Source organism: Onychostoma macrolepis, chromosome 01 (genome assembly GCF_012432095.1).
Source record: "Onychostoma macrolepis isolate SWU-2019 chromosome 01, ASM1243209v1, whole genome shotgun sequence".
Taxonomy (NCBI): Eukaryota; Metazoa; Chordata; class Actinopteri; order Cypriniformes; family Cyprinidae; genus Onychostoma; species Onychostoma macrolepis.
In genome coordinates, this window is record NC_081155.1 from 38,672,404 (window position 1) to 38,695,420 (window position 23,017).

General features: G+C 37.3%; 4 protein-coding genes and 1 non-coding gene across 5 annotated transcripts in view; 3 read left to right on the plus strand and 2 right to left on the minus strand.

The window, feature by feature from the left end:
* LOC131540216 (uncharacterized) overlaps positions 1-12,099 on the minus strand; it is a 24,625-nt gene extending 12,526 nt beyond the window's left edge. The window contains exons 1-6 of the mRNA XM_058774784.1: positions 10,219-12,099; positions 9,386-9,486; positions 9,125-9,191; positions 8,193-8,323; positions 7,302-7,390; positions 7,085-7,184 (exon numbers count right to left, since the gene is read on the minus strand). Of these exons, the coding sequence (XP_058630767.1) occupies positions 7,085-7,184; positions 7,302-7,390; positions 8,193-8,323; positions 9,125-9,191; positions 9,386-9,486; positions 10,219-10,471 (741 nt within the window). The 5' untranslated portion in view covers positions 10,472-12,099. The remainder of the gene's footprint in view (positions 1-7,084; positions 7,185-7,301; positions 7,391-8,192; positions 8,324-9,124; positions 9,192-9,385; positions 9,487-10,218) is intronic.
* On the plus strand, positions 6,122-6,196 carry trnaa-agc (transfer RNA alanine (anticodon AGC)). Its single transcript has one exon. It is a non-coding gene; the product is annotated as a tRNA-Ala (tRNA).
* Positions 9,453-17,563, plus strand: LOC131540222 (fibrinogen alpha chain). The gene is made up of 5 exons (XM_058774799.1): positions 9,453-9,509; positions 16,031-16,140; positions 16,334-16,517; positions 16,800-16,945; positions 17,267-17,563. Exons 1-5 carry the CDS (start codon positions 9,491-9,493, stop codon positions 17,561-17,563), a joined length of 756 nt encoding a protein of 251 aa, XP_058630782.1. The 5' UTR covers positions 9,453-9,490.
* On the plus strand, positions 12,237-15,450 carry fga (fibrinogen alpha chain). Its single transcript, XM_058774813.1, has 6 exons — positions 12,237-12,395; positions 12,521-12,631; positions 12,758-12,941; positions 13,074-13,219; positions 13,407-14,328; positions 14,604-15,450. The coding sequence occupies exons 1-6, from the start codon at positions 12,342-12,344 to the stop codon at positions 15,299-15,301; spliced, it is 2,115 nt and encodes a 704-aa protein (XP_058630796.1). The 5' UTR covers positions 12,237-12,341; the 3' UTR covers positions 15,302-15,450.
* Positions 17,564-18,525: 962 nt separating the features above from the next.
* fgb (fibrinogen beta chain) lies at positions 18,526-22,559 on the minus strand. Its single transcript, XM_058773890.1, has 8 exons — positions 22,419-22,559; positions 22,305-22,319; positions 21,978-22,181; positions 21,455-21,638; positions 20,830-21,171; positions 19,966-20,088; positions 19,278-19,563; positions 18,526-19,163 (listed from the first exon to the last, which is right to left on the minus strand). Exons 1-8 carry the CDS (start codon positions 22,494-22,496, stop codon positions 18,935-18,937), a joined length of 1,461 nt encoding a protein of 486 aa, XP_058629873.1. The 5' UTR covers positions 22,497-22,559; the 3' UTR covers positions 18,526-18,934.
* Between the last annotated feature and the right edge of the window lie 458 nt (positions 22,560-23,017).

Consider the following 23,017-nt stretch of genomic DNA (forward strand, 5'->3'; position numbering starts at 1 on the left):
TTTTACTATAACTTCACTACATTTCAAAGTCAAGTATCTTACTTTTACTCAACTACATTTTGCAAATCAGTCGTTCCTTTTTATTTATTAGTGGATAAAAAAAAAAAAGTTAACTTAACTGTTCAGGCACACTTGTTTTGGTTGCCGCTTGGTGGTATATATGCGAATACAATTCAGCGTTAACATTTTGAGACTGAGAGTGCCAGTGCCTTCATAAATGATAGAAGAAACTCCTGACTCTAACTTGCCACAACACCCGTGGCCTTATTTGCACGATTTTTTGAAGTCGTTGAAAAAAAGAAAGAGTCCTTCATTTTCAATTGCCTTCTCTGCCTGCCTCGGCCCTGTAAAATTTCTTCTTACAAGAATTCTCCTTCAGATCTAAGGAAACACGTCGAGGTAAGCATTTTCATTCTGGTGGTCATTTTTAATTGAGCAATCTAGCTTACAGGAAACGGTTTCATTGTGTATGTTAAGTTAGTTGTTTTTACCGAAGTTTACAGTTTTTGAAGCTGAGTGCTCCAGTATTGTGAAATGAAAGTCAAGGGCCACTTTGCGACATAAGATGGATGAGGCAGCACTTAAGATGAAGACTAATATGAAAAAAGCAATGTCAGAGATAGATTTCATAGCAACTACAACAAATTGTTGGAGTTCAAGGAGAAGAAGTTTCATCGGTGTCACTGCCCACTGGGTTGATCCTAAGAGCCTGAAGAGGTGCTCAGTAGCACTAGCATGCAGGCAGCTCAAAGGCCCACACACTTTTGATGTTTTGGCTTGCGCTCTAAATGACCTACATTCTGAATTTGGAATACAGAACAAGGTTGTTCGAACTACTACGGACAACGGGTCAAATTTTTTAAAGGCATTTCGTATATATGGAGAGCAAGATGAGAACAACAACTCTGCTTCAGATGAGATAAGTGATGTGATGTGTGATGGAGATGATGAGGATGTGGATGGTGTCGAGGTGGACTTTGTAGAGGTCACAGCTGTTTTAGATGAGGATGATGGCTTACAATTCCAACTTCCAAAGCATCATCGTTGTGCCAGCCACTTATTAAACTTGGTTTCCATGTAGGATGAAGCCTACAAGAAGCTGTCCAGGTCAGCATTTGCAAAGTGCCATGCACTATGGAATAAGTGTGGCAGGTCTGCGGCTGCAGCAGAGATTATAGAAGACGTGTGCAAAATTCAGCTGATCCGTCCCAACACAACAAGGTGGAATTCCTTATTTCTCGCCGTTGAGAGAGTGCTTTGAATCATTAAAGATCAGGGAGATGGGGCTATTAGAACTGTCTGCACTTCACTCAAGTTGCCAATGTAAGTGCTGTTTTATTATAATTCCTTTAAATTCACGTTCCAGTAATGTAATGTTAATAGTAAAACTTTTTTTTTTAAACACATTACTTTGAGTAGTAGCTTAACTACTCAAGGATCTGATAGGAGTAGATACAGGGAAACAATAAACTGACACTTCCCTCTCTCTTTCTCACACACACACACACACACTTCAAAGTGTAATGACATGAAATGATTAATTGTTGTTGTCTGAATGTGTGATAGGTTGAGTCCAGTTGAAATTGCCTTTCTGGAAAAATATGCCAGAACCATGAGCCCCCTAGCCAAAGCCCTCAACATTCTTTAGGCTGAAATCGATGTTCAGATGGGATGGCTTCTGCCTACTTTGACACTCCTCATCTCGAAAATGGACCGAATTCGCATTACCTCCAGGTACTGCAAACCTCTGGTGGATGCCATCCAAGGAGGCCTGCAGCAGCGCTTTGGAAACATGCTGGTAGAGCCAGAGTTTATTGCAGCTGCAATCATTGTCCCGAAATTTAAAACATCCTGGACATCGGATGAACACATTGTCAAACTATGTAAGATTATTTTAGTTTTTGTTTTTGAAAAGTGTCATCAGTTAAAGATTCAAGGAAACTGAGCCAAATCATTTTTAAAAGATATCCAACTCAAATTTTATCTTGACATTCTCAATTTGTTTAGGTTAGGTTTAAATGCACCTTGGAAATACATGGGACAATGCTGTTATTTTGATATTTGTATCTGGAGAAATGTGTATGATTAAAGTGAAGTTTTGATTCTTAGCATCTGTGGAAATGTCCATTTCAGGCCTGGACTACATCAAGGACCATCTGGAGGAAGAGACTTTGAATCAAACACCAGTTGATGGTTCCAGTGCCTTTGAGGGAGAGGACTTCTTTGCGAGCATGAAGCCTACTCATGGTCAGGAAGGTATCAACCAGTTAGATGACTACCTTGCCTGAAAAGCTGATGGCAAAGAAATTCTCAAGTCCTTCCCAGCTGTCTGTAAGTTGTTGTAGCGTTTGGACCAATCAGACAAACATTTAGTCATTATATTTAATTAATAATCCAGGAAACCCTCTCATTCCACAAACAAACTGTGAGGGTCTTTGGACCCTTCTCCTGAAAGAGCACCCTAAAGGGCTCAGTTACCAGGGAAACCATCTGATAAGACTGTTTTATTGCTCAAAAGTATGTGATGCGAAGTGCAGTAAGAACAGACCCTTCTGAAACCCACTCAATGTCCATAAAAACAGAACTTTCCTCCTTTTCATTTATAGACAAACCTTTCTACGAATGAACATGCATCCCAGGACATTGTGTGTGTGATTTTAACTGTCTTGTATGGTGTCTCTTGCATTGTATTTTGTTTTATGCATGCTTTATGAGTGAAGTACTAGTTAATGTAACCCCACCTATATCGTGTCTCCTACCAAATGAATTCTCATTTGATGATGCACACTTTGGTGTACACCTTCTCATAGAATGCCATGTGTGTTTGTAATTTAATGAAAGTATAGACTGCCAGATTCTTTCGAACCATGATCTCAGACAAAGGGTCATAAAACCCCCCAATATTTCCAGCCTCCCGCTTGGAAATTCAGCCTTTCTCATTGGTCAAGCCCATCCTGAAAGGTGTGACTCTTCCCTGACTTTAAAGGGCTCACGTACAGGTCCGTCCCTCTCTTCTGCTAAATCTTCCGATTGCTGCCCATGTGGTTGGACTCACGGAGCGCCTGAACCGGCGCGGGTGTGCCCGGCAGGCCCCAACATAGAGCCATGTGCGGTCTCCCCAGCCTGGGGAGATGGCTTTTGACCACAAAGAGTCAGATTAATACCACTGCAGTTCATCTTCACTCAACCCTGGAATTCACCATCATGGAAAGGCTCAGACATTTTTCTCTCCCCGCTCCCAGCAGTCTCTGCATCTTCATCTATGGATTGTGGCCTGCAGTTCCACTGCGGCCCACAGGACCAACAGGCCCCATTTTACACCCAGCCACGTGCTTACTTAGGAGAAAGGACTCTCTCAACCCCAATGGAGTCAAGAACAACCTTGGAGTTTCAAGAGATTGCAACTTCGGCCATCGAATGGTACCATCCAGACCTTCTTCAGAAGCTTCACAGGACTCTCGTTCTCATTGCAAGTATCCAAATGCAAATATCGTTCCTTGCACCACACAGAGGTTTGTTGTAAGATATCGTATACTGTGCTTTGAATTAGAGACAGATGGTTCTTTCAGATGGTCATTCTCCTGTTTCTGCCCGGTTTCATTCATCCAGTCTCACTTACCCTTCTCATGTAGCATGTATGTGTGATGTGTGTGATGTGTGTGTATGTACGTGTTTGTTTAGTCTAGTTATGTGTTTGTGATTTAGTTAATAAAACTTTATGCACAATACATATGAGTATTTGTTTCTGATTCCCCGCTTATAACAAAGTCAATTTAACGATTTTGATCTTGTTACATGCTCTGAGTAGTACTGTACTTTCAAAAAAGGGTATTTCTCTTATCCTAGAAATTAAGATTTCTTTGATTTCATAAATAATCAATACTGAGCGTTCACTAGACGACCATGATCAATTGATTGTACTGTAAATTCTGCTTTATCAAGCTAATTCTATTAACTTATGCAAATATTATAATTAATTATAAAGAGTTATGATTAATTATTAATATTCCCCCTTGAGCTAAAATGTGCTACTTTGAAGGTCAACACTGCTTTACCCACTTCTGCAGCTTGTGAACGTCTTTTCAGCACAGCAGGGCTTATTTTCAGTCCCAGGAGGGCAAGAATGGACTCAAAAAACTTTGAGAATCAGCTCCTTCTCAAGCTGAATAAAAAATATTGCCACTTTAGTTAGATCATCAGTGCCCTACTCTACTAGCACACTCACCAGAAGCAGAATTAATGGCATGCTGATTAATGATGTTTACTGCCACAAATTGTTCATTGCCATTTGAGGCTTGTTATTTTAGTACATGTCATTTGTGATGACAGTTTATGTAATTTGTTTTGAGATGTCCACACTATGTTGAGGTCACCTTAATAATATATATATATATATATATATATTTACCAAGTTATTTTATTTACCAGGTATCACCAGGTTTTATGTGAAGCAGTATAGGAATTAATTACACTGACAATCACACATCCAAGCATTACTAAATTAATATAACATTCTTCCTGACTTTGTGGAGAAATGCATGACTGAGTTTTATAGACATATGCAGCTGTGACTGGCAAGTGTGTTTCTTCTGATACCAAAACTAGTTCCTGTTACAGTAAATCTGATATGGCCAGTTTATATTTATGCACAGAGACATTCAGATACAATACAGTAAAAGAAAACTCATGTGAACCTGTGTATAATATAAGTTATTAAACTTAAACTTGCAACTGTTACAAATAAACCTTAAATTTAAACCTGCTCTGAAATCCTGTTATTTGATTTGATTCTAAAGGAAATTGTTTAGCTTCAAGGTTGAGCTCATGATCATTTTAATAGACATAAGTGTCTGACTAAATAATAGCATTCTATTAATAGATTGGTGTGCTAAGAGTAACATTAGAATTTTTTCGCATATTGTTGATTAAGCATGAGTCTTAATCAAGAGACAAAAATGATAACAGGATATTGAACAGGATGATAACAAATACTTTTGTACTTTTACTCAAGTGAAAGTGTAAAGGGAGCACTTTTACTTTTACTGGAGTAATATTTTACCTAGTGTATCTCTACTTTAACTCAAGTACTTGGTTTGTGTACTTCGTCCACCACTGAATTTCAAAGTCACTTAGTCCTGTTTGAAGTTATGCTAACAGGAGTAAAAGTGCATATTTAATTATATATCTTGACGCACAGTATAAAAATCTTATATGAGATATTTGATAAAGAACACAGATCAAAAATAGAGAACACTTTCAGATACCGACCAGTTATTGGTGTTAATCTGGCACCTGGATCCTTAATTATCTGACAAACCCTACAAAAAAGTTGAGCCAACTTAAAATTTTAAGGCAACCAACTTCAGCAGATTTTTTAATTTGCTCAACTTGCTTTTGTGGGAGATTCTCACATTTTTGTTGTATAAACATAAAATGACAAGCTGAGAAAACTCAAAAATCTGCTGAAGCTGGTTGCCTTCAAATTTTAAGTTGGCTCAACTTTTTTTTTTCTTCTTTTTTTTTTACAGTGTATTTAACTGGCAGCCTAGCTTTCCAGTTTTCACTGACTTTGCAAGAAGGTGAGCCGTTCTAAAGTGACTGAAACCCTCCGACAGCAGGTTGTCCAGATGAAGGCCGATAGTAGCCATACTGTAGCAAGAGAAGTTGCTCAATTCCAAATCTGTGATTTCTAGAATATTGCACCTTTACAATGTGACTAACTCCTTCAAGTCCCCCAAAAAGGCTGGTCATCCATGAAAGACAAATGTACGAGAGGACAGGATAATGCGGAGACTCTCAGTGGGATATCGGTTCAACGCTGCAGCTGGAATTGCTTGCCAGTTCTGCGCTGAACAGGGTAAGGATCTGTCTCTAAGTCAGTGAAAGGTGGAGGAGGACGTGTCATGGTGTGGGGGATGTTTTCTACAGCAGGAGCTGGGCCCTCTTATACAGCTACATGGCAGAGTGAATGCAAATGTTTATCAGAACCTCCTGCAGCAACATGCAGTTCCTTCGCTGCGTTCATCTCCCAATCAGCCTGCAACTTTCATGCAGGACAATGCTCCCTGTCACACTGCAAAATGGGTAAAGCAGCTCTTTGAAGCTGAGAACATTGAAATAAGCTTTCCTGTAGCTCAAATAGTAGAGCGTGGCGCTAGCAACGCCAAGATCATGGGTTCGATTCCCAGGGAAAGCAAGAGCTGATAAAATGTAAAAACTGTTACTTGATTGCAGTGTAAGTCGCTTTGGATAAAAGCGTCTGCTAAATGCATAAATGTAAATGTAAAATGTAATAATGAGATGGCCAATTGATCTAAATCCAATTGAAAATCTCTGGAAAATCTTTGGTGACAAAGTTATGGCTAAAAAACCCACTACAGTCACCAAACTGTGGAAGAGACTGGAAAAAGATCAGTGCAGTGTGAGAGACTAGTGATGTGCTGCAGTCATTCAATGCAAGGGCCTGTACACTTCCTACTAATTTTTGACTGCTGTAACTTTCAGAAATTTTAGTTGTAATCTTTCTTCATACTACAATAGTTGCTGTTCTCTCATTTTGATCACTGTGTTTTCCACAAAATAAAGGGTTTTTGTTGAAGTGTCTTGGTTATACTGTAAAAGACTGTTCTACTAGCATGGTATAGCCACAACTGAAATTCCTTAAAAATTTTTAACGATGAAGATTACATTATTTCTGAAAAATGTTTATAAATTGTTTTCTAATTTTGATCTCCACTGTGTGAGTGTGTGTATACACACACACACACACACACACACACACTAATCTAATATATATATGCACAAATATACATAAAGAAATACTTAACAAGAAAAGAAGGTAGCTAATTTGAATTTGAATTTGAATGTGAATTTCTTCTTGGATTAAGTCTAAAAATCTCCCTTTATAAACTCAAGTAAACTTGGATCTTTCTTAAAAGGCATGCTGCTGGTGTGTTACTTGCTTCTGTTTTTTGTTTTGTGTTGATGAAGGAGGTTAAAATTACCAACACATCATCACAGAGGAGGAATGAGGCACAACAGCTGTTGCACAAGAGAAAGAACGTTCTTGCGTGACAAACCGTACCGAATGCATCAGCGGTCCAAGAACCACAGCGCTGTCCACACAACGTCCCGTCACTACAATATCAGCCCCCAGGTCCAGGCACCGTTTAATAGGGAGGGCGCTGTGACATAAAGACACAAGAAAGCTGAAACTCATATGCTCAAACCACCAGTCCGGCTCCAGGCATGAATAACAGACAGAACACAATGACACGCTGTAATTAACTTGTAGTTCATACCCTAAATACGCATTCATGCTGTGGACGGTCTTTGGAAGTGGTTTCTTTCCCTCTGAATCAGTCATCCTGAGTTCAGTCAAAGAGTCTTTCTAGGATACACAACAAACCAGAAGCTCACATGGAAGATTTCAACTCTGTCTGAGCATAGCAGGATATACAGTACTATAATGAGTGCTATGGCTATGTAGTAATCACTGCTACTATCACTCATACTTAGTTTAGGAATTTGAACAAACCCCTAACAATTACTGCAAAAAAAGTAGTATCAAACTATTAACTATAGACTACCTGCAAAGCCAAATTTACAGTATCAATCATCAGTAAGAAATCATCCTAATATACTGATTTGGTGCTGAAAAAAAAAAGTATTATTATAAATCTTGAAAACAGTTGTGCTGCTTAATATTCTTGTGGAAACATTTTATTTTTCAGAATTTTTTTCTTTTTTTTTTGATGAATAGAAAGTTCAAAAGAACTGAATTCATTTGAAATAGAAACCTTTTAGGACATTATAAATGTCTATACTGTCAATTTCGATCAATTTAATGTTAACAATAGAATTGGTATAGTAGTATTTATATTTTGTAAAACTCTAGTCACTATCAGTCAATGTGCGCTGAATTCAAATGCTAAGACAATAAATATTGAAAACTTTTTTGTTTGTTGTGCTGTATGTATCTGATATGATTTTCATCTTGAATTACACTGACACCTAGCGGTGTGGCTGCAGCATCATGCAAAATCATCTTATTAAGTGAAAGTGTCCTGTAAGAGGGTGGTTGCTGAGATGAAATGAGTAGTATTCGTCTGGTCATGTGATGTCAACATGTCAGCTCCCATGATACCAGTAAATGCCCATGAATTACATAAGCATAAATTGAGTTCAATTACCTGTGACATCAGGTCATCACCAGTCACCACAGCTACCTTCAAGTCAAGTCCCACCTTTTGAACTACTTCCTGTAGAGCTGCTCCACAGGCAAGAGGATTGACACCTCCAGCATTACTGACCACACGGATACCTGCAGGACACAACAGCACATCTTCAATGTGTCTGAAATGACTGAAGATGAACATTATTCATTATATATATATATATATATATATATATATATATATAAATCTAAATCTAATAATATTTCCATAAAATATAGGGATACAAATTGAAAAAAAATTTTTTATTTATGTTATATTATGTTATATTGCAGGATTTCCAAATATACCTAAAATGCTTATGTGAACATTATCAATGGTACTAATAATGCAAAATATAAAATGTGTCTCCATAAAATACTGCAATGAAAAATGTAATTGTAAAATGTAATAATTATATTATATTTAGTGCTGTCAATTGATTAATCGCATCCAAAATAAAAGTTTTTGTTTTCATAATATATGTGTGTGTGCTGAGTAGGGCCTATATTTATTATGTATATATACATACAACACATGCATGTATACATTTAAGAAAAACATGTTATGTTTATATATAATAAATTTATTTTTATATAATATAAAATATAATTATATAAATATATAAATGTATATACATGTAAATATTTTCAAAATATATACTGAATGTGTGTGTATTTATATATACATAATAAATAAACACAGTACATATGCTAATTATACACATGCATATTATGTAAACAATTTTTTTATTTTGATCACGATTAATCGTTTGACAGCACTAATTATATTATATTACATTAGGTTAGATTAGATTACAACATAAAACAGCCTAGAAATAACATTACTTAATCTCAATAAAATGTGTCTGCATAAAAGAGTCACAGTTTTATCATTACTTTAAGGTTTACCTTTTTTGCTGATATCCTTAATAAATGGAGAAAGGGAATGGACAAAATCAGGAGCATATCCCATATTCTGAAAGAAAAGAACATTCTTAGAGTCAATCCAAGTGTATATTATACTAAGCATATAATAAAAGTCAAAAATAGTATTAACACAGAATCACCCTGAATTTATTATCATTACAAATATTTATTATTACAAATTATTATTTTATTATTTTATAAATAACTCTTTAAGGTAATGTTTAGGATGGAGGAATATCTTACAGGTGCTTTAGCTTTGGCTGCTGAGAGCAGTGACATGGTGATTTCAGACAGATAATCAAACACAAGGAAATCCAATTTCCCACCATATATGAGCTGAGGAACTGCATGGAAGAGATTTTGCAAGGTTTGATTGTTATTTTTACACAATTTCATCAAGATATATACTGGCCCAAACAATTGGTCAGGTAAGCCCCACTTAGAAATTTATGACTGAATAAAAAACAAACGATCAAATCAAGTGGCATTTATTGCATTAGCATACTTTCCCAATCAAAATATTTCACAATTAGCTTTTTAGGCCGTTTAAAATAAAAAGAAACATGTTTGGACGCTGTGGTTGTTAAATGTTAGTACAACATATTTTATGAACAAACATCCACTAAAATGAGCTTGAGAGCAGTTGGGAGAACACGTATAGTGTAATTTGTTTACAGATACACGGTTATTTTGATGTGTTTTTATCGAATGTTGTAACATTCACAGGTAAAGGCTAGAAGGGATACGTATGTCGCTACTGGGCATGCGCAAATCAATACAGCGTCATTTTTGTCACACTGTACAACAATAATAATTATTTTTTCATTATTGTAAGGGATAGGTTTAGAGTTGGAGTAGGTGTAGACGTTAATAAAACACAATCTAATAGGTAGAAAATTAATTTCATTGTTCATTTCCGATGTTTTGGTGACATCTAGTGGTCATTCAAGGAAATACACGTGGAAAAGCTTTTAGTTCGTTTGTTCTGTGTAAGTCCGTCCGTAAAGAACTGTTATGCATAGGAATAATAACTGATAGTCAACGTCAAATCATATAAAGTAATTTTATTCAAATACCTGACGTTGCAGTATCACCCCAAAACCCTGACGCGCACCCGATACGAACAGTTTTATGTGCTGATGAGGAGGCGTAATGTCTGGTACTGCTTCTGTAACGTGAGTAGCTTGTAAAGCACCTGACAGCATCTGCAGATTCACTGAAACTGTGTGAGTATAAAACATTATTCCTGCAGAAAGGCAGCGGTGAGGCTGAACAAACTCTCACTGTCAACCGATGCAAACTCCCGGATGTGCGCACGAGATTCTTCATGCTCGCCAAACGCGTTTCTTGTTGAATTTATTTATTTATTAACTTGCTGTGCACAGACGGTTGTGCACTTAGGCTACTGCAAAACTTGACAGTCAAAAGTACAATCTCGTACCACAAACAATCTCATCCGTGTAAGGACAAAGTCATGTTGTAGTGGTTCCTACTACTAGGCTAAATGACACCTGCTGCTATCCCAGCATTTAATGCACTACAGATTATTCTGTTAAAATATCTGAAATTGTTTATTTGAAAAAATATATAAATATATAATTAAAATGTATTTATTTATTCACTAACTAACTTCCTTACGTATCTATGCAGCCTATGTATGGGTAGGTGAAAAGTTGTCGTTTTTACTAAATGAAACTTGTCACCATATTTACTACGTTAAAAGGTTTAATTAGATATTATATTTGCCTATATTACAAGTGATATAGAACAATATCTGAAAGTATTCATAAGGGTCTGGGATTATTGTTTATAATGCTATGGTAAGAGGAAAATGTCACTTTAGGATTATGGCTGTTCAAAGGTGCTAGCCATTGCTAAAGTAATGGTGGCATAACATATATATATATATATATATATAATATTATAAATAATTTATCAATATTAATTCTTTTGGTGGTTTGGATTAAAGTTTGGCAGCCAAAATTGTTATTCTTCCAAAATCATAATTTCCTCATAATAGCCTTACATCTGCTTTATCTACTTTTGATTTTATTGTAAATGTACACAAAGCATAGTGATGAAGAACATCAGTGCTGAGCTTTCTTTCATTAACAGAAGAGATGTGATCTGATCTGTATTGTGCAAAGTGCACATCAAAACAACTTAAAACAAATATTGGTTGTGTAACTGAAAAGACAGTCCCAGAAATGATCCTCATGGGTGCAAACTCCCACCTCTTCCTGTGCATCTTTCTTGCAAATTGTTGATTTGAATTTGCAAATCATAGACTGTAATGATGATTCAACCTGTTTACAAAAATGCAAAATGAACACAGTCGAATCTGTCCTTAAGCAATGATTTATTCACAGCCCTAAGGGCAAAATAAAGTTCACCTCTAAACAATCTGCTGTCATATAATAAACGCCTACTTAGTAAAATGTTTTTGAAAGACATCTCTAATGCTCACCAAGGCTATATTTATTTGATCACACAGTAAAATCAGTAATAATATGAAATATTTTTTATAATATCTGTACTTTAAAAAATAATTTACTGAATTTCCAGCAACCATTGTCTTTAGTGTCACATGATCCTTTGGAAATCATTTTAATTTGCAGATTTGCTGCTCAATAAACATTTCTTATTATTAAGAATGTTGAAAGCAGTTGTGTTGCTTAATATTTAGGTGGAAACCGTCATACATTTTAGCATTCTTTGATCAATTGAAAGTTTAAAAGAACAGCATTTATTTCAATTTATTGTTTTACTGTTACTTTTGATCAGTTTAATGCACCCAGAAGTATTAGTTTCAAAAAATCTTTCTCCAATCCCCAAACTCCCCAAATATTTGTTTCTAATGAAACAATAATGAGCTATGAAAATATATTCCATTATTATTCTCTTAGCTTCCTAAGGAAAGTAAAATCTCATACTGCAGTGCTAGTTCTTGGACAAGCACATAGGTTGTCATTCCCGTAAACCAACTGATAACGGTTTAAAGTTGTGTAATTTGTATCTCTCTCTCTCTCTCCATCTCTGATTTTTTTTTTTTTTTGTCCAAACACTACTGTGTTCCTGACTGCGGGGGCTGGGGACTGAGTGTCCATGTCAATAATGAGTCAATCTGTTGATCAATCAGAAGGGTTCATATGGGATGTGCGAGCAGTGAGAGTCTGTATTCTGCACAGAGAGTCCAGAGATGAAGCTCACACATTTGCTCCTCTGCCTGTTCGTGGTCGTGTCCTCTGCCTTGGTGAGTCTCTTATCTCTGATCACTAACAAACAATAGATGTATTTCCTTTATTCAATCTTTATTTGAACCATTTGAATTCTTAAATAATTACCACTAATTAAATATTTATTTATTTTATTTTTCAGTCAGACGACACAGTTGTGAACCCTAGAGGTGCTCGTCCTATTGAACACGGCTACAAGGCACAAGACGCCTGTAAGACAAAAGAATGGCCTATGTGTACAGATGATGACTGGGTACGTACTATTATTTCTTTATTAAGTCATAAATACTGAGTCAAGGTTTTCTTTAAGCACTGAAAATGTAGAAATGCCTACCAACCAGTTGGCTAAAGATAGCAAATGCCCATTTAAATTCTTCAGGGAAGCAAATGTCCATCTGGCTGCCGAATTCAAGGCCTCATGGACAAAGCTGACCATGATATCCTCAAGAAGATTGAGAAGATTCGTCGTCTTCTGGACGAGGGCCGGAAACTGCATCGCTCCGCTGATCAAGTGTCCAAAAACACTTACACTTACCTAAGAGAGCGACTGACCTCTAGCTCTGGTAAGAAATTGCTTTGATTCAATCTTTGATTTTTGGAAATTTTGATTATTCATGCCAAGCATGAAGTTAATTTGTGGAAGTCCACAGACGTATAGAAAGACACTATAGAAAATGTTTCCTCCTTTCTCTCAGGTAATGATAACAGGTACGCCACCTTGGCCGAACAGCTGAGACAGAGGATTACTGATATTAAGATTAAAATTGACCGTCAACTCCGGTTACTGGACGCTCTGAAGTCGCAGGTCAAAGATCAAGTTATTGTAATTCAACGACTTGAGGTGAGCAAAATATTTATATAATTTTTTTTTTTTTACATTTATTACAATTCTGAAATGTATGATAGCCCTTTCAAAATAAAAATAAAAAAGATAACTATGAGGGAAAGTTGAAAATTTTTCACTACATTGATTTCGTGACATAACTTAATATTGAAGCACATTCTCCCCATATCACCTCTTGGCGCAGGTCGACATTGACATCAAACTACGCACATGCAAAGGCTCTTGCGCCAGCTATAGTGAGTTCTCGGTGGACAGGGACAGCTTTGCGGCTCTGGACAAGCAAATGGACCATCTCAACACTTTGCGTGTACAGAGCGTGGATACTGTTAGTTCTCTGGGAATCATGAAGAGCAGGCCGTTGAAGGACGTGGTGTTACCCTCCATATATAAGAGCGGAACGGGCAAAGCCGAGCAGAAGCAGCTCCTCTTTGGAGACGTGGGTCAGATGCAGCTTACTCTGGAGGCGGAGGGTTCCACTGCCGAATCTGCCGCCACTGTTAGCAAGTTCCCCACATCAGGTACGGGCTCAACTTCATCCTCTACATCACATACCTCCACCTCCACGTCCACCGTCAAGCAGTGCACCAAGTCAGTGCGCAAGGTGGTAACACACACCAAAGACGGCCCCGTGGAGAAGATTGAGGTTACGGCTAGCGGTCCCGGGTGTGAAGATTTAGACAGAATGGGAATTTCAAATACAGAGTTTTTGACGGCAGCCAAAGAAGGGAAAGAACTGACCCGTGACGGAGTCAGAATAACTGTTAGCGGTGGGAATGAAAAGTCCATTACTTCTCTCGGTCACGGCACCGACGGCCTAGGTGACTTCGGTGAAGGTTTCTTCACAGGTCTTGGCACTGATAAGCAAAGGTTATCCTCATCGTCATCCTCATCCTCATCCTCATCCTCATCGTCATCGTCATCCTCCACAAAAACAGTCTTGTCAGATGGAAGCAAGAGTTACTCAAAGACCTCCCTCTCTAGTGACCCAATATTTGGGGATGACTTTGGGGCATTCATGCGTGGCGACGTGGAAGAGGATCTACCGGACATCCACGCACGAAGCGTGAAATCGCGCGACGAACGCAAGGCTGGCTTTGTTGGTGGAGGTACACAAGAGTGAAACTCTTAACTCAAGCAGCATACACAAGTGAACCATTAGCAAATGTAATCCTCTTGATAACACTAACAAGAGTTTGTTCGATCTTCTTGGAAACATGTGGTGTAATGGACTAAACTAATATCCAAGTAATTTCCAATAACATGTCACATTTAATTGCTCATCCAGAAACAAATCAACGTAATTAATTCCGAAATGAATTATATGGATCTCTGGAACGAATGCAGCTTTGCTCTAATCAGCAGGTGTGTAATCTTCTTTCAGATTGCGCTGAAATCCTGCAGAAGCATGCGAATGGCGGTCAGAGCGGACTGTTCAAAATAAAGCCGACTGGGTCGGAGGAGGTAGTAGAGGTTTACTGTGACCAGGGCACTGGGTTGGGAGGCTGGACTCTGGTTCAGCAGAGGGAGGATGGGTCTGTTAACTTCAATAGCACTTGGAAGGAGTATCGAAATGGTTTTGGCCGGGTAGACCAGCAGGGTAAGGGCGAGATCTGGATCGGCAACAAATTCCTACACCTTCTCACTCAGAAAGAGAGTCTTCTGAGAGTGGAGCTGCAGGACTGGGAAGGGAACGAGGCCTATGCCGAGTACAGCGTTAGAGTTGGCTCGGAGCCCGAGGGCTTTCCGCTGACCGTGTCGGATTACGTGGGTGACACAGGTGATGCGTTAGTGCAAGGTCGGCCTAACCTCAGATCCTTCCTTTCACATGCTGGCATGAAGTTTAGCACCTTTGATAGGGACAGCGATAAGTGGGAGGAGAACTGTGCGGAGATGTATGGTGGAGGGTGGTGGTACAATAACTGCCAGTCGGCCAACCTTAATGGGATTTACTATAAAGGAGGCCAGTACGACCCCGGCACCACAGTCCCTTATGAGATTGAGAATGGTGTTGTGTGGCTGCCTTTCAAACCAGCTGATTACTCCCTCAAAGTAGTGAGAATGAAGATCAGACCTGTCTAAAAACGAAAAGAGGGGATGGGGAAAAGGACAGATAGCCATTGTTTTGAATGATCTGCTTGTCATAAATAATGTGAAGACGTCATGTTGCCATGTACACTTTCACACAACCAGCTTACCTCATGTTTCCAATAAAAATGTGTTCACTTTAAGTTTTGGAGTGTGTGTTTTATTTCAAAACATCTGCTTTCAGAGTGATTTTCTGGAAATAGACTTCTTCTTACAGCTAATTCATAACCACAAAGAAAGTACACTGTGCTTTTAAATGTGCTTAGATCATTTTGCTTTTCTTTAACTTTTCAATAAATAAAGCTTATTTTAGAAAAAAAAGTGCAAAATCATACCTTTAGCTTGTTTTACCTTATTTAACCCCAAACGGTTCATTGTTGCACCTTAAGAGCTTTCTGATAGTGTATCCTAAAGATCATATCATCATTTTGACCATTGGTTAATGATAAACAAGGCATTTACTTATCCACTAGGTTCAATATGAAACCATAGTCAAGCCCTACTCGTTTAGATAAACAATTCTAGATTGTTTATTTGTTACTTTATAAGATGATTTCACATCAAGGTTGTGAATAAACAATGAGCCTACAACATTACTACTATATATCATTCACACTCACATGATATAACATCTCAATATGAATGCAGTTTTCAAAATTAGCCATCTATGAAACAAGTTCAATTTAAATCAAATTTAATGCAAGTGTGTGTGGTTTGTTGCAGTGTGTACGGCCTTGAAATCCAGTCTCAAACAACATAATCACTGTGGTTACACCAGATTTGGACACTGTCCAGCACGGCCAACATACCCTTTGTGCTCTGATGAGGAGAGGGTGAGTTATTTTGGAGAATCAGATCACTTGTCTTCCAAAAAGTGGTTTTAAATAAATAAATTAATAATAAAAATTACATTCACTGATACACTGATACATAGCACAGGAAAATAAATAAATTATTAAACTTATTCCGCAGTTGTTGGAATCAGTTGTTGCAGGAAGTTTGTTCAGGTTTTTTTTTTCTTTGTAGGAGGATAAATGTCCATCTGGGTGTCTTCTGGAGGGTCTTATTAATCTTGCAGATGAAGACATTCGGAAACGTCTGAGAAATATTTGTGAAAGGATTCAAGAAAGTCAGGACGTCACTTCATCTGTAATGCAAAAGAGTGTGCAGTTTTATGGATCACAAAGAAAAGCTATCATCCAGACATATAGTATGTTAAACGTTATGGTTCATTATTTTATGTGCTTTTATATCTAATTCTCTATTCGTGTGTTTTATAAACAAGGTAAAAATGTAAAGATACCTTAAGCACCTTCCTATAGGTTCTCCAGAGGGTTTCACCAGTTATGTTATTTACAATATTCATTTCAAGAACCTAAATTTACCTTCATAAATTACTTTATTTACTTATTAAATTACTTTGCATTAATAGGAACAAAAGGCTTTTTAGATGAACTACATGAGGTGGCCTCATGGTATTTTCTCTGTGCAGTGCAGGAGATCAGATATGCAAAGTTTGCTGAAGACCTTCACAGAAACTTAACATTCCTGCACAAGAGGTCTGCAGAACTTGCAAAAGACTTACAGAAGCATCATCAGTTGATCTGGAATCAGATAAATGAAATCCGTCGAATTGAGGTAAGCATGTGCCAGAATACTTTTTATTATTGGTTCTTAACCTTCTTCAAAGTCAGTATTCGGAGCCCCCTAAATAGCATGACTAAATATCTCTGAAAACTGTATTTTCTGCATCATTAGAAGTTTTTTAAAGCCCCTTGGTCGAAACCTGTTGTTTATTTTATTGACTGGAAAGTCAGTAAATTCAGGCTCACATAATCAATATATTTGATCAGATGTTCTGCCAAAACGTTTGAGTCAGGGATTTTGTTATTTGCTTGATGTTGAAATGTAACTTTTGTCCTGATTCAGAGTTGTTTTTGTTTAATTTTTGGAGTGAAGGTGGACATTGACATCAAAATCCGTGCGTGCAAAGGATCATGCAAGCAAACCTTTGACCATACCGTTGATAACGAAGCCTTCAAAGATATGGAGAACAAAATGGAGCAGTTCAGCATTATCTCAAAGAGGCGAAAATCATTCTCCAAAAACAAAAAACTACAGCTTCAGTCTGTTGATCGGCCTACGGTGTCCCCCTCTTACCGGAAAATTCCCATTGTTCGCACTGAGCTGCTTACAAAGTTTGAAGACATTGAGCAGCATCAGGTGATTTTAGATGAACTCCTAGAAGATATTTAATCAGATTTATGCCTAGATTAGTAATATGAGGAATTATTTTTGTCTGACATTCTGTATGGTTTAGTAATATATGAGTAATATACTGACAAATACTGTACTTATTTCTTGTGACTTTGTTTGTTATCGATTTACTACATATTTATTTGACCACTTTGCCATTTGCCATTTGCCAATATCATGTTTACAGTTTCAGTTTATCTTTCTTTTTTTACAGTGTACATCTAACTTATGTGAAGTATTCCATGTATAGTGTTAGAAGATACAAATATCACTATTTTTACAGTCTTAATTGCAATGCAGAAGCAAATGTGTATGAGAGACTGTACAAATGCCATTTCACACACAAGCATCAGCCTGTCAAACACATTGTGTTAAATACCTCAATAAAATATCTCAAAACTGTGAAAACATTTTTGTAAAACTATGTAGTGAGTGTCAAATAAATATTAATCTAAAATTGTAATATGTGAATATGGATATGCATATTTATGTTTAGATGTATCTTTGGCTACTTCCATGTCTCAGGGAATGATTTCAATTATTTCACTTTTTTAATGTTTTTTTCTTTTTCTTTTAGTTAAATATATGAAGGTCACATTAAAACTACATTGTTTCCACCACAACAAACTATTCTGCCCTCAATATAGTTTGTTTTTTTGTTAGTATACTTGTTTACCAAGAAAAATCAAGGTAAATATCACCTGTGAGCAGTGTCAATTCCAACCAAGATATAATTTTGTAAAATTAAATATGAAATTATTATTTAATTGTGTCTGTTTAGGATATATACAATATAGCTACAAATGCAAATACAAATTAATTTTATTTATTTATTTTTACAAATGTCATTTTCATGAGAATGGAAACACAATTTGAAACGTGTTGAAAATTTTCATGACAAAGATGACAAAGAAGAATTCTTCTGTGATGCATGTATATAAACTTGTGAGAGATGTGAAAAGTGTTTTAAGAAAGTTTATTTACTAGAAGCTTACAAAAAGTCAGACACAATCATGAAGTCCAAATGCTCCAAAATAAGAAAACATAACATAAATTAAAAAGGCACATTTAATTTTTTTTTTTATAGGTGAGCTTTAATGAGAATTAGGCAGATTACAATCCTTGTTACAGTCCTTGTGTTACATCTTGTTTCACTATGTTTTTTAAATACATTTTCAATAACACAGTTTCAAACTTTTCAAGTTAATTCACTCTTTTTTATGCATATATGAACTGTCTCTTGAAATGTTGAGGTTCAGGTTTTATTATCCTCCTATTCTCAAAAAAGCCTAAACGAAATGAATGCTACTGAATGGGAATGTGCTCAAGAATGGACACATCTACTGCATCTCATTTCAATTTTCAAGTTTTTTATTGTTTGAAGAAAGGTCTGATCTTCATGCTGATAGATTTGAGCGAATACCATGAGCCCTTCCAGTTCATCCACACAATGCCATCATCTGTCCCATGCTTGGCCATATATTTTGTATAAGATCCTCCCCAGTAGTACCGCCCATTAGGATTACAAGAATGGCATCGGTTGTACCACCATCCTCCTCCATCTTCTCTTGAACACTGCTTAGAAGGATCTCCAGGTATCCTGTTTGAGATGCAAACAATTGTAAAGAGAAAGAACATATTAGATACTGCACAACTTATCCATGCAGTTTTCAATTTGGCCACCATTAGGACAGACTCTTAGGACCATACGCACCATTTGTCATTATCTCTGTCGTAGGTGCTGAACATCATGCCGTTATGAATGGTCATGGTACGGTTCTCTCCAAGCAGTTCTGTTGCACCATCCAAGAATGTGTTTCCAGCTGTTCCTGAGTAACGAGCAGCTGCTAGGATGTAGTTTGTGGCTTCACCCTGCACAGTGAACTGCTCATACTGAGCGTAGACCTTTGAACCGGACCAGTCTTCCATTTCAACCAGAAGCTCAGTGGGACCCATCTTTGTAAGCTGACTAATACGGTCGTTACCCAACCAGTACTCGCCTAAAACAGACCACAACAAGTACATTAGAGAATGAGATGATATGAAGAGTCAGTAAATGTGACTTAGAGAACCCTGCTGAAAAGACCAGCTTCTATGCTGGTCTGGACTGGATTATGCTGGTTTGGTTCTAATGGGCTTTTATATATATGCTGTTCACCAGTTTTTTGGTAATACTTGGTCGACCATGGAAGCTTGTTGGTGTAGCTTGTTAAGAAGCCTGGTTGAGCAAATCAGCACACCAGCATCCAAAACACAACATATATTTGTCTTTTCTACAGGGTTTAACCACATAATATGCACTGCAAGGCTACATTTTAAGTTCTTGTCTAGATACTTCAGGTTACATCAGTAAAACTCCCAAATGCAGAATCACCACACATCATTTGTTAGCTGTAGCTCACCAGGAGTGTTGCAGTGGCCTTTGCCCACATCAGATGCAATGTTTCCAAAGCCTCTTCGGTAGTCATCCCAACGCCTGCCAAAATCAACACTGCCGTCCATACGGTTCTGGATGAGCACCCAACCTTTGGAATAGTAGAGAAGTTTACAATGATTGTTGTGTCAATGGTAAAATAAAACACTACTGGCAGTAAAACACCAATAACCTCTATTGCTTTTCACACAAATTATTTATTTTCGTAAGGTTCCTTGCATAATGCCATGTAACGACCTCAAAACGCTTGACCTCAAAGCATGATTGATGAGGTTTGCATCACATATGGCTTTTCTGACAAGAAAACTTGCTGTTTACATCAGTAAACTTGCTTGGTAGCTCACCCGGTACAGCACTGCACTTGTGAGTGTGGAGCACTCGGGTATGAGTCTTGAGAAACATGAGGTACAACAAAAGAGCTCAAAGACTTGTAGAATCTAGCTAAAATGGCAATGTTGCTTCAGCAAATTAACTTTTTTTTATCTTACATCAGTTTTTGATGGCATTTTTGGTTAGGTTTAGGGTAGGGTTTTTTGTAGCTGCTCTGTTATTTTTTTCAGTGGACATTTCACGTATGAACAGCAGCACATACATCAGCCAATGAAATGAAATGGTGCCAGATTCACATTCATCTGTTTTGGATAAATCTAAATGCACTTTCAGTGCCATTCACTGGACATTTCGATTTGAAAGTATCACAAAACGTAATATCACTTTGCAGAACAGCCTAAATTGGATGTTTCTCATAACTTTCCTCAACAGGTCACATGATTTTGAGATCCTGAGTTACGTTAGGGTTAGGGGTTTGTTTAAAGGACAAAAGTGGACATACCTCCTTTTTGACTCGTCTGATCGCAGAAGACCTTGTAAGGCATGCTGAGTGGATCAGGCCGTACGAGGTACATCTGAGATTCGTCTCCTCCTCTGCGAATGATCTCTTCGCACTCCTTGCCGGAAACCACAGGAATCGGGCAGCTGACTTTACAAGGCACTTGGCACTTGGCCCTCTGAGTAGTGATGGCTTTCTCCAAACGCTGAATCTTATCACGGATCTTGTCAAGCACACCCTGTAGGATTTTGATGTTTTGGGGGAAGGTGATGTCCACAGCGTCCTTAATAAAAGCATGCTGGTTCTCTAGGCTATCTGTGTACTGACCAACCAGCAAACCATTGCCTATGAACGAACACAAACATTGTTTAATAATTCAGAATGTCTAATTAACGATTAAATGGGTTGACAAAGGCTACAATTATTCATTTTTTGCAGATGTTTTTATTCTTATTGACTTACTCAATGTATATATTGGATTAGATTATGTAGTTCCTGGGAATCAAACCCATGTCCTCACCATTACCAGTTGAGCCACAGGAACACTAATCAAGAATTATTCTTGTCTGATAGACTATTACCTGCAGATCTACAAAAGTTTCTATGCTCTCTTAGGAAGTATAGTTACCCTCGTTGACTCTTTGTCTTTGTGCTACTTCTGCGGTCATATCCAAGACGTAGCCATAGACAGAGTTGGTGGACTGGGTCAGCTCATCCACAGACCTTTTGAGCTGATCTACAGTTGGCCTCACGTTACGTTCTTGCTTCTGGAGGGTTTTCTTTAGATCACAACCTGTGGGACACAACACACCCTGAAGAGAGAGAAAAAAACAAATTTGAATTGTGTTTTGTTTGTGCAATATTAATTTGAATTAGTGCCGTAACCACCATAAACACCAATATTCAGGTTAATGGTTGACAAAATGGGTTTTCGATGTGAGATTATTAATGCTGTACATTTGGTCTCCCCAATATTGAATTATTATATTTAGTTATGTCATTGATTTTTAGTTATTAAGATCTCCTCTAGGCCACACTTACAACATTTGTCATCTTGTTTTAAAATATCAGAAATTCATTCCTGTATAAGTTATGTTTCCCATCTAAACACATATTGCACAAGTAGAATCAAAACACTTTGGCACTCTGACCATTTTCTCAGACATGTGGGTACATCCACCAGAATCTGGCTGCTCTTCCCTCTCCTGCACAAGTTTTCCCACCGGTGCTGCAGTTGGTCTTCCCCGGTAACGGCTTCCCCCGCTGATAGGGGGTGGGGCAGCTGGGCCTGAGGAGTACGTCTCACGACCTCTACTGACGGGACGATGACCCCTGGGATCTAGGATTTCTTTAGGCTAAAAGCAATACAAAATCCAATTAAAAATGTTACGTTACCACATTTTTTGATGAAATTGTTTGAAAATGTTCATATGATTTGAGGTCATATATATATATATATATATATATAAAAGACTTACATCTTTTTTGTCTTCCTAAAGTAAAAAAGTGGCAAAAGAAAGCAAACAGTAATCATTATATTATCAAAAAGTAACAATATAATTATAGACAATATTATAATAAATAATATTTACCGCTCCATCATCGTCATCATAGTCGTTCTGTGCAAGAGCTCCTACAATACACAGGCAAAGTAAAAAGCGAAGCTTCATTTTTGTGGAGCTCACACTTCAGTTCCAGTATAAGTGTGAGGGATTCAGCTGTAGATAATTCAGTGCTGCTCTCCCAGAATTTATAGCAGATGAGCCCCCCGCACTGGAACAGGAGGGACTGCAGTGTTGGTTAATCTTTAATTCTTGAGATGTCGCTTTTGGTAATCAGCTCATGGACAGCATCATTTTTGGGAAATGAAGAAATGATATGAACAAAGCAATAATAAATAATCATGAAGCAATCAATGTATACGTCTATTAAAATGCATATTTCAATATAACAAACAAATTATACCAATAAACTGTCTGTATATTATATATGGCTGTTAATATTGAATGTAAAACAATTTTTTTACAATGGCAGATTTTGGAATAGAGATCCTGACTTCTGGCAGCATTTGAATTATTGCTGCTGCTAACAGAAGAATAAATAAATGTATGAATAAAGAAAAGAATTCTGGAGTTCTGGTGAAAATTGGGTTCAAACAAATTGCATTTTTAGTACAATGATTAATACCCAA